Source organism: Staurois parvus, unplaced genomic scaffold (assembly GCF_062004578.1).
Source record: "Staurois parvus isolate SC_StPar_1 unplaced genomic scaffold, SC_StPar_1.0 ptg000275l, whole genome shotgun sequence".
NCBI lineage: Eukaryota > Metazoa > Chordata > Amphibia > Anura > Ranidae > Staurois > Staurois parvus.
The window spans coordinates 2,217,219-2,235,000 of NW_028318071.1; the positions used below are offsets into that span (position 1 = coordinate 2,217,219).

The window sequence follows — 17,782 nt, forward strand, 5'->3', positions numbered from 1 at the left end:
CTTGTTCCAATCTAACAGTTAAGGAAACATGAAATTGACAGTTAATAGAACATGAGTTGCAGAAAAATCTGCTTTTGGCAGTGGGCCACTTGTTGCATGCCTGAAATTTAACAAGAATCAGATACCAAGACTGGTGTTAAAATCAGGTCCTGTCCAGAAAAAGTAAACCTGTCACCATGAAGTGACGGGCCTTCGGCAAAGTGAACGTTTGCCCGAATATTTGCTCCTTTTTGCTAGATTTCCACCATAGCTATGGGTGAGGGTAACCCACAGTGGTTTTCTCATGGATTTGGACATCAAATATAGAGTAACGTGTTTCTAGAAAGAAAACACAGCAACTCAGGCACAGACAGCTCTATAATAAACTATTTCTGGTTAAACGGCAGGAGGAATTGCCTGAATACCTTTTAAAGGGTTCTAGGTAGAAGTGGCAGTAAAGTATGTGACAAATGAGTTGATGCAATGCCTAGTTATCCACCGGAGACTAAACTCTGAGTGTATGAGTTCGTGCCAAGTTTGAAATATATTCACTGTAAAGTGAACACATTCCAAGCACCACTTTTGTTTTAACAGCAATAGTCAGATACAGTATGACCCCATCTTAGCTGTCCATGACACTGGTCCCCAAGTATAAGGTTCAGTCTTCAACAGTGGGCAAACCTAAAGGGGTCTGGCTTCCCATGAAATAAATCAAGTCCTAAATCTGTATAATAATCTGCACCTAACTACACACGTTACACAAAATACTGAGGAGCACTCATGCAAGATCCAGTGCCCGGAGCAACATTACAGGCTGTCCACATGGTGTGGGGTATAAGTACAGCTCCCAAGGTTTACTGCAGTTACACCAATTCAGATTAACTGCTTCTACTGCTGAACGAAGACAGTGAAGAGCTGATGATTTCTCAATAAAGGGAGTAGAGGTCCATCACCTTATGACGCTAGCTAAAAAAAAAAATAAATGACTCAGTAAGGTACTCCCACAGGGCAAGTTCTCAAAAGCTTTACCAGTGTCCAATCATTTGAAAGAAAGAGCCTATAACCCAGTGGCTATAAAGTACTCAGCATGTGTCCTGTAAGATTAAAAGAGTGAGCAGGCAGGCTTTTTTTTTTTTTTTTTTTTTGAAGATGACATACTATGGGGGAACTTACTGAAACTGGAGTAGAAAGTAACTTCTTGCCACTAGACACAGCACTCTCAACAGACACCTTTCCATTTAGGTGCAAAGGTTTTTTAGCATATAGGTTGTTGGCCAATGAAATGACAGCCCAATGCTCTAGAAACCAGGTCTATAGCCATGCACTTAGGTCTTCAAACTCCCATTGTCTTTCCCATGATGTGTACATATAACCTTAATATTTCGAAATTTGGGAAAAATGTTGAAGAAAAAAACTTGACAAGTGGATTAAAAAAACCAAACATTTTAATGTAAGTTTTTTTAAACAGATTACAGTTAAAAAGCAACAGTAAGGTTCTAAATATCAGGTCCTTTAGCCAAAATGTTTTAGCTGCTGCCCTTCAGACTTAGGTCACTCATTCCTTTCACAAGTAACAATAAATAGGACACAATAATGCAAAGTATCCAATATTATTGTCATGTAACAGAAAAGCCAGGTATTATAGGGGTCTACTAAAATTAAATTAGCTGAATTTGGAAGGTAAAAACGAAGTAGCTGTAAGAGAAAGGTAAATTTTACAAAATATATAGGATATTTGACTTACCAGTAAAGTACAGGACACAGGCTTTAATCTATGCAGCAAATTTAAGGTGACTGGAAGCTGGCAAAAAATGCTGCATGGACATCCTATTTAACCCCTCCCACTCCCTGCTAACCTCAATTTTGTAGAAAGCAAAAAGGGAGACCATAATAGAAGAAAGGGACCAGAATCTTACAATGTACTCCAAGAAATGCATTTTACTGGTAAATAAAAAATTCCTCACACAGTATAGGACACAGGTCCTAAATTGACTGGGTCTGTGTGACAGCAAACAATGATAAAAGGCCCAAAAGAAAGGCTCAACAGTTTCAAAGAGCAGCTTGTAGCACCAGGGGAGGCCTGAACATCCAACTGGAACAAACAAGCATGTGAACAGATGCCCAGGAAGTGGCCTTGCACATTTGAGAAAAATGCCGGCTGCTGAAAAGCTCACAAAGCACCAACAGATCGTGTAGAGTGTTTTAACAGGAGGGAAGAACCATGCAAACTACAGGACTTTAATCACTGCTAAATGAATCAGACAAGTTATCAGAGTGAGAAGCAGGGAAAAGTCAATGTCAGCAGTTGAGATGTAAACTCACAACATTCACTGCAGCAAGACAAATATTTTGGATGTCTCAGAACAGGACATAACCAGGACATTGACCTTGTGGAACAAGACCACATGCAGGAGGCTTTATGCCTCGGGACAACCTTGTGCAACAAACTACTCGCTACAGGATAATGCTGCTAAATCAGACCTTCTGCACAGATAGCAATAAGAAAGGCTGTTTCTAGGGTAAGGTCAGACAATGAGTAATCTTTTCTTTTCAGAAGCTATGCTTTTACATATTATGGATAAAGTCCCAAGATGAGACAGAGGGCAAAGGGTATGGGGTGTGCGACACAATGACCAGAGGCCTTAACTAGGCAGTGCACGCCCACGTCTCTGGAACAGAACAGGCAAGATGGAGATTTGTGTATAGATAGTAATAAAGACTGGTGCTAATCCAGACCAAAAACAGTAGGAAGGACAGAATATGCTCAACAGATACTTTCTAAAATTAAAACTTCATCTCCCACCAAGCAAGATAGGCCTTCCAGATGTGATAGTAGATTTGAAAAGTCGATTTCCAAGCCTTCAAGAAGAAAAGGGAAAAACAAGTCTCAGGACCATGGCTTCCACAGCCATGCCACTAAAGCCAGCAAACAGGGTGACACACTGGCCCTTGGAACTGGAAATCTGGAATGGCCAGAGTCTGCCAGAAGTAATGCCCAATCACATCTGTCTGGGACAATTCGGTGCAACAAGAACTGGAATGCTCTCCTCTCTCAATCCTGCAGAGAAGACTATGAAGAATCTTAATGGGCAAAAAAGCATAAATGTCGAACTTATCCCATTGATTCACATGAGCATGCTCTACAACAGCCTAAAGATCCCTGAGCCTGGCAAAAAAAGCAGTCCCGTTGTCTGTTGGATGGGGAGAACAGAAGATCCAAAACTGGTGTCCCTACCTAGTGTAAAAAAGTATAGAAATGCCTCAAAATGGAAAGCCCATTTCTGCTGCTAATGCAGTCCTGCCCACCTTTGTGAAATGCATATTCTGGTACCTCCTTGATGGTTGGACTAGATTCTCACTGGAGCCCTTGCAATTTGAGGGGATCTGCCCTGAGGGACAACTAAGTCACCAAGCTTTAGAATGTTGAGAAGCAGGGTTTCACCGATGATCAGGCCCATCTACAGGACTGTGCCCCAGTTTGTTACGAAACTATTGAAAGTCTTTAGAGTATAGGGCTTCCCTGACTGCAGCACTGGGTAGGAAATCCACCATGCTAGACCATTCTTGGGCAGACTTATAGAAAATACCAAAACTGTCTCACACTGCCAGAATGTTGAGCTTCAACAGTCTGGAGTGAAACTGGGAAGATGGCATAGCTTTCAAAGAGGCAACAATTAGACCCATGGAGCTCATGCAGATAGCAAGTGGGAGCCAGACATGAGTGTGGGGGGACACAAGTTTGTCTCAAGGCAGGAAGTTCCCGGACAGGGCTGAGTCTAATGAAAGGGCCAGGTACTCCAATCTGTGAAATAGGTCTAGTGATGACTTCAGATTGAGGATTCAACCAGAGCTCTGCCGATTTTTGCTGTTGGCAAATGGGCAGTAAGAACAGTCTTAACAAGAGACTGTCCAGATACCACACATGAATCCCCTGAGCCTAGAGCAGAGGCAAAACCAGGGAAAGCATTTGTGAAAACCACACAGGGCCACGAACTGTGCCAACAGGAGAGGCGAAATATTGTCAATACTGATCAGGCTATGGTAAAGCACAAACAGTGCTGATGAGGTGGAAAGACAAAGCATCCTTGAGGTTTACTGAGGCCAGAAAATGCAACAGGAGGGAAGCAAATGCAGACCTGGCAGTGTTCTCGCGCAAACCTTATAAACAAGTCGGGTCTTCAGAATGAGTTTACTTCCATTAGATTTCGAATTGTAAAAAAAAAAACAAAAAAAAAAAAAACAAAAGGCTTGCGTGGAAACTTTAATGCTCCTGTTATTACCGAGTAATGACCCACTGAGAAAAGAGCTGCTGGACAGCAAAATCCACCCTCTTGTGATGAGGAAGGAGATAAACGGACACCATGAAGGGGAGGAAAGCAGTGTAAATTCTGGTTTGTAGTCCTTGAAAATGACGCTGGACATCTTTTGTTGCAAATATGTACTTACCAGATTTGACATTGGAAAACAGGACAAAAAGGAAACTTTACTAGCCTCATAAGTCTTATTGGTACAGACATGGGCCCTCTTCTCTGGGGGATAAGAGCACTTACTCCCTTGTAAGCTTGTTGATGTGTTTATCTGTAACAGGACCAATAAGGCATACGCCTTCAAAGGATAGCCACTAAAGGAGCTTCTTGCATGGGAGCTAATATGACCAGCATTTAAACCAAAAGATCACAAGCTTGTTGATAGAGAGATTTGATGAAGTGTATCTGCCAAACTGTTCAGGTAGAAGAGATAAAGCCATATGTGGAAGGTCTGACTTTGGCATTTAGGGTACAACATGTACCACGTGCTTAGTCCAAACAGCAACTGTCAGTTGGGACTGCATAGTAGCAAAAACAGGCTGTGGGGCCTGCCAAAGAGCATTTTGGAAAGCTCCTCAACCTTTTGTCCAAAGGGCCTTGAACACAGGATTATCCTATCAAAGAAACTGCTCGATTTTGTAGGAAAACCAGGATACTATTAAAGCATTTCAGCAGATTAAAATCTTGTCCAGGCAAGGCCAGTCCCCATACAGGACAGGCTCTACCAGCCAGTGGATCATGAAAGTCTTAGCTCATTTAGGAAATGTAAAGGACCTAATATGCTGGATAGCCTGTGGTGAGCTGATCTATTGCCAATTAGGAATGCAGAGCATCAAAAGGTAGCTATAGTATCAAGCTTGTCTGGGAACTCTGCTACAGGCATGCCATCCCAATACAAATTTCTCAGAAGGAGCTTGCCAGGTAATGCATCTGGCTCAAGGGCGAAATATAAGACCAAATCAGGAGGGGAGGTAGAAGTGACATGGATGTGAACTCTTCTCTTGCATCTCAATGAGGCCAAAAATTATGTGCATTAAATCTCTCAGCGTGGCAGATTCTTCTCTGGAACAGAGTACTAATGCCCCGAGTTAATCTATCAACCCCACTTAGAGCTAGCAAGTCCATCTGACCCTTTCATTGTGCTTGTGCCTGCCATACTTGTGAGATATCCCGAGAGGGGTATTCATGACCTCCACAGCTGTGGAAACTGAGGGGAATGCCTTTATGTCAAGCACTTGTAGGTGAGCTGTGCAGTAACGGCTATGCTCTGCTACCAGGAAGGGGATGCGAGTCAGTCCAAAGTTGCACTCTGAAAATGGAAGAGGCAGGGCGCACAGCTGCAGTACACCAATTAGAAGAGGCAAGCAACACACCAAGGTTGCACAGGTGCAATAGTGCTGGCATATGTACGCAATTACAGTAAGTAAAATGGCACCAAATATAAAGGAAACCTGAAGCTCCCAGGGACAGCCATCAGAAAGGTGGCTAGTGGCCACCAAATACCTCAAGGGGGAAAACTTTGGAAGGGGCACCATGAGCATGAATGTTTAAGAGGCTTTCTTCCTCTACTTCCTGCTGTAGTCATATCAATTACCTTAACCTAGCTTTAACTTCCATTATGGGCAAACCCGCACAAGAACCCTAAAGGACAGAGCATTGGCAGACCAAGGCCAAAGACAGCTGCAGCTAAATTGATTAAAATACGTGCGAAGGGGAGCACCTATAGCATAATCCACTGCATATCAAACATTAAAGGCTGGTCCAGCTTCTCCCATTTGGCAGGACCCAGTCTAAAAAGACTGAGGGAACTAAAAGTACCCAGAAGCTGCAGTGGCTATAGTGAAGAAGGAATCTGGATAAAGAATCAGCTTGGTGAAAGGTAAGCAGCTCTCAGAAGAGGTAACAGGACCATCACCTAAAGACACTGGCAAAACTGCGTGATATCGCCTACATAACCCCCTTCCACTCAACCTCAGTTTTTTTTGCTAGTGTCCAGCTATCTGAAGGTAGCTGTATGAAAACCCAGTCATTATGATTAGAGAGCCTGTGTGACATACTGTATGACAAAAAAAAAAAAAAAAAAAAACACACCACACAATTGATGGAAATTGTAAGGGTTTCCACAGAAAGACAATATAAGGTAGTACACAGATGATCCCATTGGCAAGTAGTAATAGAGGACTGCCTTTCTAGAAGTTGCGATAACATCCCAAATCAAAATTAACTTTACACTAGATTAGTGACTTATTGTAATTTTAAGAAATGCAATTTAATAAGACCAAGACACAAGGATGCATTTGAGTAGTTCAAGAAAGAGGTCTAATTCCCAAATGCCAGTTAAGCATGTGAAATCACAAGCCAGAAAATCATAAGCCAGAAAATACAGAACAAGCAATTGCTTTGTAGTAAACTAAAGGGTATTTTGACAACTTTATAAACCCTGAGAGGAAATTTATCCTCTGTGGAAAGATATGTTCTGAAGAAAAGCAAAGGTCTGCTTGGTCAAGAATTTAACAAAATGTCAGACTTAGTTTTGGGGAGGTGGTGGCGGAGGAGCAGGGGGCATAGAAAATGGAGGTATACCTGGAACACCCATACCCATCATTGTTACAAAGTTAGAAGGATCTATTGGAGGTGGAGGAGGTGGTGGTGGGGCATACAAAAGGCCAGATGTTCCTGGAGGTGGTGGAGGTGGGGGTGGTGGAGCACTAGGTGGAAGTGGAGGCTGAACACCCGGAGGAGGTGGCACCAAGGAAGCACTCGTCTGGATACTTGTGCCTGTTGACGCGTTAGCTCCTCCCTGCTGCTGCCACGGAGGAAGGGAAGCAGAGGCAGAATTTGTGGTTTGTGATGCTGAAATGAAAAAAGAAAGCAGTTGTTGGGTGGGCAAAGTTACACAGGCAGCTAAGATTTCAAAAAGCAAATTTAAAAGTTCATACTCACTTTGCTGCCAAGGAAGAGGTGCTGTTGGTTGTGGAGGAGCAGCAGATGCTTGTTGCTGCCAAGGTGGCAAAGTTGGGGCTGATGGAGGTGGTGGAGGAGGTGCTGGCCCAGTAGGCGGTGGAGGTGGAGGCGGTGGCATTAGGCCCATGGGGTGAGAATGCAACAGACCTGCAATTGGGAAAGTGAAGTAGCGTAATGCTGATATAATCAAAGAGAACAGGTTTCAACTATTCAAAATCCTACCCATGGGATGTGGACCAGGTGGATGGGCTCCAGGATGTGGCTGCATCCAGTGAGGATGAGGAGCAGTAGGATTAGGCTGGATGGGTGGACCATTTCCTGCCCCTCCTATAGGGGCAGGGAAAGAGTGAGGTGCACCATGCAAAGCTGGAAACGGCCTATCTGTGGTCATCCAGGGAGGACGACTCTGTGTACGGAAACAAAGGGTAAATTCAAATCTTAAAATCTGAGTAAAATTTTATAACTTTGACATGTGTTAGTAAAACTGTACATATCACCACAAATACTTTGTACATCCAGGTGAATAGCTTTTTTTCTCACGACAAATTGGGCTTTCATTTGATGGTAAAGGATATCTCCAAAATCGTAAAAAATATTTTGTTTAATTTAGCTTTGTGTTTCTTGTTACTACCATAACCTACCAACAAAGAACCAAAAATAAAATATCCAGCTCTTGACGATTGCAGCAATACCAGAACCAATAGTGCGCATTTTGTTTTTTTTCACCTAAAAAAACACAGACACTGATATCAATTTAAAAACAAAAAAAAACTGACCTTTGACCCAAACCCTGGCACTGAACTAGATCAAACCTTGATCTAGGTTTTTTTTTTCCCCTTTAATTTTTATTTTTTACAGATTTTTTTTCTCTCTGCAAGGAGATACAATGTATCACTCTCCTTCATTCAGAGAAAAAAAAAAACAAAAACAAGGGGGGCAGGCTTCACAGTGACGGATCACTGTGATAAGCAATCAGAGGCTATCACAGCGATCATGTGACCCGGAATCGGGAGTCCCGGATCACGATTGTTAGAATGGGACCTTGGGCTCTCAGTGCCACCCCGGTCTTCGTGCTGGGAGCAAAATGCAGTCCCATGGAAAAAAGCCCAATTCTGTGAGGCCGCTTATTTCTTTGACGTTGGCATCAAGGGGTTAAAGAATATTCCATTCAAAAAATACATTTGACTCAGAACTATAAGTTTTTTGTAATGGTAACAAGCTGTGGGCCTTTTAGAGAATGTGATGGCAACATTTTTAGGTTTATATTTTTACATATGCAGTTTGTCCAAACCATAAGCAAGTGGAAATACTCTGAGGCAGAAAGTGTGCTGGGCAATTTTTAAGCATTTCAAGAGGGGGCACAGATGCCTAAATAAATTTGAGCTCCTCCAAATAATCCAAAACTTTTGTGCACAGTAAAGTGCCTTTATTTAAGTCCATTGAGGAACAGTGTTTTTTATTCAGAAACTGCTTACAAGAGGATTAGACACTAGGCCTAAACAACTATAATTCAACCTACAACCATCATTGCATAGCTGAAGCAGTCAATATAAAAAAAATGGAAGTAACCGACAAAGGAGGAAGCTGTGTCCCAACAAAAGATTTTTACTGTAACTACAGTCTAAAAAAATTCACAACATATCTGTGCTTAGCAATGTATTTTGCTATATGTGGTGTTACTGGAATGTTTTAAAAGCTAGTGTACACTTTATGAGTTAGGAACTAAAATCATAATGTTGTTATACATGAATGTGTACCTATTTGACACCTGGGAATCCATTTTATTTTTCTCTCAAATTACTATTTTGTTGAACAGAAATATTTCAAAATATTACCTAATTGATATGTTACAATAACCTTGTGCTGTTACACTTGTGTAATATAATGCAATGCGTAGTTCTAGTTAATATACTGTAATCTAGTGGACATTTTTAATATACTGTAATCTAGTGGACATTTTGGTTATTGCACCTTCCATTTCACTCTTTCATCCTGTGCCCTGCCACTAGTTAATGAAGCAATTCCTCTTCCTTTTTCACCATGTCTTCTTGGGATGAATGTGGTCGCTTGTCTCTAGGCCTCATGTAATCTGCTCGCATGCAGGGACACATTAACATGTTTTGACCTGGAAATACCATCCTTTAATTTATCTGCTATATCTTATTGTCTGATGTACCTTGTTGCATTGCAATAAAGATCCGTGGATGAGGTAAAACAGATGTTTGAGTTCAGCCATCTGATAAAAGACTGTCCACAGCTACTGTATTCGGTTATACAGGCCAAGCATAGAGGTCTCAGCAAGGAATAAGTCACTAATACAACAGTTGAAGTCAGAATAAACCCAATGTTATACATTAATTAAATGGTCTAACATGATGAAGTTTAAATTAAAATGGTATACCAGAGGTGGTTGACTTCCTGCCATATTAGTTGGCCTTGGGGCTCCTTGAACAGGATTGTGGGAAGGAGTAGTTGTGGCTCCTATAGAGGAGGGCACTGGGGCTTCACCCAGTTCTGCCATGAGGGAAAGGTATTCTTTATCCATCCTTGCTTTATCCTGGGCTGACTGAGGTTCCCCAGGTCGTACCTGAACACTACAAATAAGCAACAGTTATGGGGGAAAGAACTTTCTACATGCAATTCAAATCCATGTTGACACAGGAAAAAAAAAAAAAAAAAAAAAAAAAAAAAACACACAAATGTACCTCCTAATTGTACAGGTACCCTGGAAGCAAACTAAACCTGTGCTGTGCGCACCTGTGGAGGGCAGTGTTTACCACAGGAATGCACTAGTACACCCACGTGGATAGATTGAAAGCAGTGAGTGTCCGTGCCATTGACTGATATCAATAGGACTGCCTGCAAGAGGATGCATGAAATGCCTGTGCATCCTAGTGTGGGTAAACACAGTTTTGGCATAGATATTGAAATTATGACCGATCATGCCAAAAATGCTCTTTCATTGAAAGATGATCATATGAAGCAATTTATTATCAAATAGTTGAATCATAACAGAAATCACCCAAATGGCCATGATCAAAAGTTTATATACACTGGAATGCTTGGCCTTGGTACAGACACACAAGGTGACACACGTATTAAAATGCCAATTAGAGGTTAATGTCCCACATCTATGGCTTTTTAAATTGCAATTTGTGTCAGTGTATAGTCAATGAGTTTGTTAGCCCTCCCGTGGAAGCACTGGCTAGGCTAGATACTGAGCCATCAGGATCAGAAAATAACGGTCAAAAGTCCTGTGTAACAAGGTAATACTGTGGCACTGGTGCAGTAAAAGCTTCTGGCACCTCGACCAAACAGCTAATTTTTGTTCAAGTATCACCATATTGTACTCCTTAAAAACAACCACACCATCTTTTTCCAGATGAGACTGTAGTTCTTTTGGAGGTTCCCTGTGGGTTTTTCTTTGTAAACCGAATAATTCTTCTGGCAGTTGTGGCTGAAATCTTTCTTGGTCTACCTGACCTTGGCATCAAGAGATCCCCGAGAGATTTCCACGTGATTTAACATTACTGATTGGCATTTTCAAGGCTTTGGACATCTTATGTCCTTTTCCATCTTTATAAAGGTCCATTACCTTGTTACGCAGGACTTTTGACAGTTCTTTTCTGATTCCCATGGCTCAGTATCTAGCCTAGTCATTGCTTCCACGTAAGAGCTAACAAACTCAATGACTATTTATACACTGACACTAACTGCAATTTAGAAAGCCACATATGGGGGACATTAACCTCTAATTGGCATTTTATCCCGTGTGTTTCACCTTCTGTGTCTGTACCAAGGCCAAACATTCCAGGGTATGTAAACTTTTGATCATGGCCACTTGGGTGATTTCTGTTATGATTTAAAAAGGAGCCAAAACAACAATTTGATAATAAATTGCTTCATATGATCATCATCCTTCAAAATAATAGCATTTTTTGGCACGATCAGACATTTTCAATATCAATGCCAAAATTTCACAATTTCTGCCAGGGTATGCAAATGTTTGAGCACAACTGTACTTTAGTACACTCCATGTTAACTAGGACTTTGGGTGTAACAAGTTGCTAAGCAATGGTTTATACTTCAGGTTTTTTTCATACATTTTATTGGTTTTCAACATAGAAAACTGAAAGCTCAAACCAGAAAATAATCAACCTATTTCGTGGTACGCACATTCATTAAGGTGAATGCCTTGAGTGTCTACAGTAGGCAAAGACAACCCAAATTTTTTATCAACTGGAAAAAGCGGTCACATTGTCAGGAGGAAACTATGACTCCACAGGTTGTTTCCAGTCCTCACAAAAAGGTTTAAATGAACAGAATGTAATAGGGAGAGTTATGGAAGCCACAGCTCTATGGGATCTAATGCCTGAACAGCCTATCCTAGTTTCAAGAGAAAACAATAAGATACATCAATAAGAGGATCAAGAACCTCTTGTAAAACGGAGTTATGTCGGACTTGCTGAAACACCAGTTCTTCAGAAGACTGTGAAGGCCCTAAATCTGAATCAAATGGTAATACAGTGCCTTGAAGAAGTATTCATACCCCTTGAAATTTTCCACATTTTGTCATGTGACAACCAAGAAAGTAAATGTAAAAACAGAAAAGATACGAGCGCTGGATAAAAAACCCTAAAAGCGACTAGCATGAAAGACGAACACCAAGAGCCTCCAAAGTAAATATATCAAACGAACATGCAGCGCTAATAAATTCAATAATACATGCATATAATCATACGGTGCATATAATAAATGGTATTGTGAACACCACTTAATAATGAAATAGATCTTAAAAATGTCTAAAAGTCCAGGAATAGTAATAATGGTGAATAAATATCTCCAACCAAAGTGTTCTTGCGGTGCATAATACAAAATTTCAAGGCAAGATGGTGACAAAATAAGTGACTTCTGTGACCATATTCCTCCCACAGAGATGAATGTAGATTGCACTAACCAGAAAGCGCAATGGTAATGCGCATTTGAGTGTTAACCAACTCCTGGTTATCCGGCTATTGAAACTGGATCACAGAGAATGGTCATCTGGCCTGCGTCAGCTGGGCAAACATCGCAACCTCAGGGTCTCCAGGTACCAGGGGACGTGTAAGTCTCACCACCAGGGGGAGTTTAACCAATCATGATGTGGCCACCAGATCATCCCAATAAGTCTTGAAAGAGGGGGGGGGGGGGGGGGGGGCTCGGAAGTAACGAGCCAAAACAGAAAAGTCTGATAGTGTAGTACTTTATTATCCACAGGGGTAAAATAGACAAATATTTGAATGTACTACTCTCACATGTAGTAGTAAGCAGCTGGTAACGGGGAATTCCAAAATGGCCACCAGCCGTCCATAGGGGCCATGCGGTGTGACGTCACAGGGTAGAAGGCACCTCCCTAACGCGTTTCGTGCGCTTGCACATTATCAAAGGGAGTCCCCTAGAGTGAAATTTTTGCCCATTCTTTGCAAAATAGCTCAAGCTCTGTCAGATTGGGTGGAGAGCATCTGAACAGCAATTTTCAAGTCTTGTACAAATTCTCATTTGGATTTAGGTCTGGATTTTGACTGGGCCATTCTAACACATGAATATGCTTTGATCTAAACACCATTCCACTGTAGCTCTGGCTGTATGTTTAGGGCCTTTGTCCTGCTGGAAGGTGAACGTAAGCCCCAGTCTCAAGTCTTTTGCAGACTAACAGGTTTTCTTCCAAGATTGCCTTGTATTTGATTCATTCCATCTTCAAATCAACTCTGACCAGCTTCCCTGTCCTGCTGAAGAGAAGCATCTCCACAACATTATGCTGCCACCACATTTCACGGTGGGGATGGTGCGTTCAGAGTGAAGTGCAGTGTTCGTTTTCCCGCCACACAGAGGTTTTGCTTTTAGGCCAAAAAGTTCAATTTTGGTCTTATCTGACTAGAGCACCTTCTTCCATGTTTGCTGTGTCCTCTCTATGGCTTTTCGCAAACGGCAAATGGGACTTCTTATGGCTCTCTTTCAGCAATGACTTTCTTCTTGCCACTCTTTCATAAAGGCCAGAATTGTGGAGTGCACGACTAATAGTTGTCCTGTGGACAGATTCTCCCACCTGAGCTGTGGATCTCTGCAGCTCAAGAGTTACCATAGGCCTTTTGGCTGCTTCCCCGATTAATGCTCTCCTTGCCTGGCCTGTCAGTTTAGGTGGATGGCCATGTCTTGGTAAGTCTGCAGTTGTGCCATACTCTTTCCACTTTGGGATATTGAATTGAACAGTGCTATGTGAGAAATTCAAACACAGATTTTTTTTTTTTTTTTTTTTAAATAACCTAACCCTGCTTTAAACATGTCCAAAACTTTATCTCTGACTTGCCTGGTGTTCCTTGGCCTTCATGATAGAGGTTTGCTAGAGAACAATTTGTGAACAAACGCTGAGAGCTTCACAGAAGAGCTGTATTTATACCAAGATTAAATTACACATAGGTGGACTCTATTTACAAGTAGGTGACTTCTAAAGGCAAAATGGTTCCACTAGATTTTAGTTAGGGGTATCAGAGTAAAGGGGGCTAAATACACTTTTCAAATATCTATTTGTAAAAAAATTTGAAAACCATTTATCAGGTTTCCTTCCACTCCACAATTATGTGCTACTTTGTACCGGTCTATCACATAAAATCCCAATAGAATACATGTACATTTTTGGTTGTAACATGACATGTGGAAAATTTCAAGGGGCAGGTGGCTCAGGCACTCGGATGTGCAGACACCATAACGCGTTCTGGTGTGGAGTGCATATTGATCCCCTGTGAGCAGGACTAAAACTGACATCTACAGGCTGCAGTGACCAATACTAGCTGAAACCATTTCCTTAATGAATTCTTTATCTTGTATGCAATCACAAAGACATAAGTAACCACATGACAGGGAAAGAGTGATTGCTTCCTAACTGCTAGTAGGGACCAAGTATGTGACAGCAAGCTGGTCCGCTGGTAGACTCAGGGAAGACATTTAATAAATAGGCATTGTTGTAAAATAAAACTGGTGGTGGGAAGGGATTAAAGAACTACACCCAGGGCCAAGAAATGTTAAACATCCAGTGGAGTGACAAGTCACATGCGTATACTGCTACTCTTTCAAAGACCTAGGACCAAACAACTGTTCAGCTGCTGTTTAGTCTTCAAAGATCGAGATATTATATATATATATATATATATATATATATATATATATATATATATATATATATATATATATATATATATATATTTATATTACACGCACACACACACACACACACACACACGTGCGAAATGCTTTCAACAATATATTTTAATTGCTTACTTTTGTCAATTTACAAAATGCAAAGTGAGTGAACAGAAGAAAATTCTAAACCAAATCAATATTTGGTGTGACTACCCTTTGGCTTCAAACTAGCATCAATTCATAACCTTGCAAAAAATCAGGAATTTTGTAGATTAGAGTCAGGTGTATGATTAACCAGTTATAACAAGGGCTAATGATCAATTTCATATGTAGTTTGAAACAGTCATTAACTGAAACAGCTGTTTTGGGAGGCTAAAAACTGAGTGAGGAACAGCCAAAAACAGCTAAGGCGTGGTTCACATTTTGTCCATTTTTGCAGTGTTTTTTTTTTTTTGTTTTTTTTTTAACCACTTCAAGTCCGGACACTTTCACCTTCTTCCAGTCCAGAAGAAATTTTCAGCTTTCAGTGCTATCACACTTTGAATGACAATTATGGTCATGCAACACTGTACCCATATGTGTAATTTTTTTGAGACCGATAAAAACTTTATTTTGGTGGTATTTATTCACCACTGGAATTTTTAATTTTTGCTATTTTTTTTGCTAGGTCACCTAACAACTGACCACCTCCACTCCTCCCACCACTCCATCCCCTACAGCCATTTCCTCCTGTACCACTTTCCCCTCCCTCCTAGATTGTAAGCTCGAAAGAGCAGGGCCCTCGAAACCCTTGTGTATTGTATTGTTACTGTCTTGTCTCATGTTCTGTCCCCCTTGCTATTGTACAGCGCTGAGCAAACCCTTTGGCGCTATATACTGTATAATAATAATGAATGTCAAAATTTTGAAAAAAGTTTTATAAAATTTTGCAAATAAAATCTCTTCATAAATCTTGACCTAAATGTATTTAGTTTATAACCAAAAAAATTATAAATTTTTCAAAAATGTTTATATTTGATTTTTTTTATACATTTCTTAAAACATACTGTCACCCTAGCAGTACAGTGTCACCATAGTGACACTGTACTACTTGCGGGGGATGATTTTTTTTCTTCCTTTTTTTACACCGATTGCTTTTACATAAAGGCTGTAAAAGCATTCATTTCTCTTATCTGCATTCCTGCAGCCATTGAGAAATACTGTGGAAAGCAACTGGGAACAGAAACTCAGGCACGAAAAATGACAGAGCGTGGTCAGTGCATGCTTCCGCGCACAGTGAGCAGAAGTCATGAACTGTCTGCAGTGTCAATAGCTACAGACCTCCAAACCTCCTGTGGCCTTCAGGTTAGCACAACAGTGCGTAGTGAGCTACATGGAATGGGTTTCCATTGCCGAGCCTTCAATCACCAAGTGCAAGGCAAAGAGTCAGATGCAGTGGTGTAAAGCACGCCACCACTGGACTCTACAGCGGTGGAGACGTGTTGTGGAGTGATGAATCACATTCTCTGTCTGGCAATCCAATGTACGTGTCTGCGTTTGGCAGTTGTCAGAGCGGTACTTGCCTGACTGCACTGTGCCAAGTGCAAAGTTTGGTGGAGGGGGGGATTATGGTGTGGGGTTGCTTTTCAGGGTTTGGGCTTAGCCCCTTACTTTCAATGAAGGGAACTCTTAAGGCGTCTGCATACCAAGCAATTCTGAACAATTTCATGCTCCCAACATTGTGGGAACATTTTGGGGATGGCCCCTTCCTGTTCCAACACGACTGTGCACCAGTGCGCAAAGCAAGGTCCATAAGGACATGGATGAGCGAACTTGACTGACCTGCACAAAGTCCTGATCTCAACCGGATAGAACACCTTTGGGATGAATTAGAGCAGCGAGTGCGAGCCAGGCTCTCTCAACCGACAAGTGCCTGACCTCACAAAATGCGCTTTTGGAGGAGTGGTCAAACATTCTCAGGCACTCCTAAATCTTGTGGACAGCCTTCCCAGAAGAGCTGAAGCTGTTATAGCTGCAAAGGGTGGGCCAACCTAATATTGAACCCTACGGACTAAGAGGCCATTAAGCGCGCGTGCGTGCGTGTATTTATTTCACACATTCACACACTTTTTTATATTACAACTGTGCATGCCTTTTTTTTTTCCAACTGTCCCTACTTGTCCCTGAACTTACCTTGTAAACTTGCAGTCAGAGGCAATATGGCCAGCTCCTCCACACTTTGTGCACAGGGTGGTGTTAGTAATGGTACGTGTTTCAGTACTTTGCCAGGGCCGCAATATCCTGTAAAATTAATGGCTGTTATCAACTGGAGACCTAGAAATTTGAAATGTGAACTTATGGCCTTATGCATATATGGTATCTGTGCACATACAGATCTTGCAAGGTTAATCAGATCTCCCTCAGACACAGTACATTTGATTTGTTAAAGCAGAACTTGGAGCATCCATCTTCTTGTTAATTTAGTAATTGCTCTGAAACAGCTTATTCATTTCAAATAAAACCTAATTCCCAGTGGTTTCCGGTTTATAAGGCTGGTGGCTGTTATGTCTCCTATTCCTCCAGCCACCAGCCTTGGCACATCCCTCTGCAGTTTTTTTTTTTCTCCAGCAGTGATGAGAATCCGTCACTGGTGGCTATAGTGCGCAGACCAGGACTCCCACACTCTAGTCTGTACCACCTATGAATTACAGCTCAGGACACTTTGGGTCTGTCACGCTCCCCCCTACGCCACTCCATTGCGGTCTGCAGCCCATGTCCTAGCAACTAATTACTTATCCCCAACTCTCGAAGGAAAAAAACAAAAGGGGAGGATAAAGATGCAGAACCACCAGCATGATGACGCAGTGGGGACACAGGCTCAGCCATCACTATTAACAGCATTGATCCCCCGGGGATATGGTATTTGATGGCCATTCTGTATGAAAGCAGAGGGGAGCCCAGTGGCTATACAGCGCTTGGAGGCTGGAGCAGCTAAGCACTAAAAATAGGGAGCGACAGACATAATGTACAAAATAGTGCAGCGCTTAAAAATATAAAATATTTATGTATGCGACAGTTACCCTAAAAATATCTACATATTGCACAACAAAAAGTGTCCATAAAAACAAAAGTGAATATGTGAATGAATACAGATAAACAATTTAATAGTGCTTATAAAGTGCCAGTAATGTAACCAAAGTCCATAAATTATCCCAAAAAAGGAAGAAGTTCTAGAAGGATCTCCAATCTTCCTAGTGTGCTCAATTCACAGTGCACGGTCCTCCACCACCATGCACTCACCAGAAGTGCTAATGATCAATAAACTACAACCCAATCCTAAGGGACCTCCACAAACCGCTCCTCCGTACAGCCGGATA

General features: G+C 41.5%; 1 protein-coding gene across 2 annotated transcripts in view; it reads right to left on the minus strand.

Annotated features, from left to right (window-relative positions):
- Positions 1-1,406: 1,406 nt before the first annotated feature.
- Positions 1,407-17,782, minus strand: part of SF1 (splicing factor 1) — an 82,210-nt gene continuing 65,834 nt past the window's right edge. For both annotated transcript variants that reach the window (XM_089681656.1, XM_089681658.1), the window contains 5 exons: positions 16,599-16,706; positions 9,652-9,844; positions 7,473-7,656; positions 7,230-7,397; positions 1,407-7,139 (listed from right to left, as the gene is read on the minus strand). In XM_089681656.1, coding sequence (XP_089537782.1) covers positions 6,814-7,139; positions 7,230-7,397; positions 7,473-7,656; positions 9,652-9,844; positions 16,599-16,706 — 979 coding nt within the window. In that variant the 3' untranslated portion in view covers positions 1,407-6,813. The remainder of the gene's footprint in view (positions 7,140-7,229; positions 7,398-7,472; positions 7,657-9,651; positions 9,845-16,598; positions 16,707-17,782) is intronic.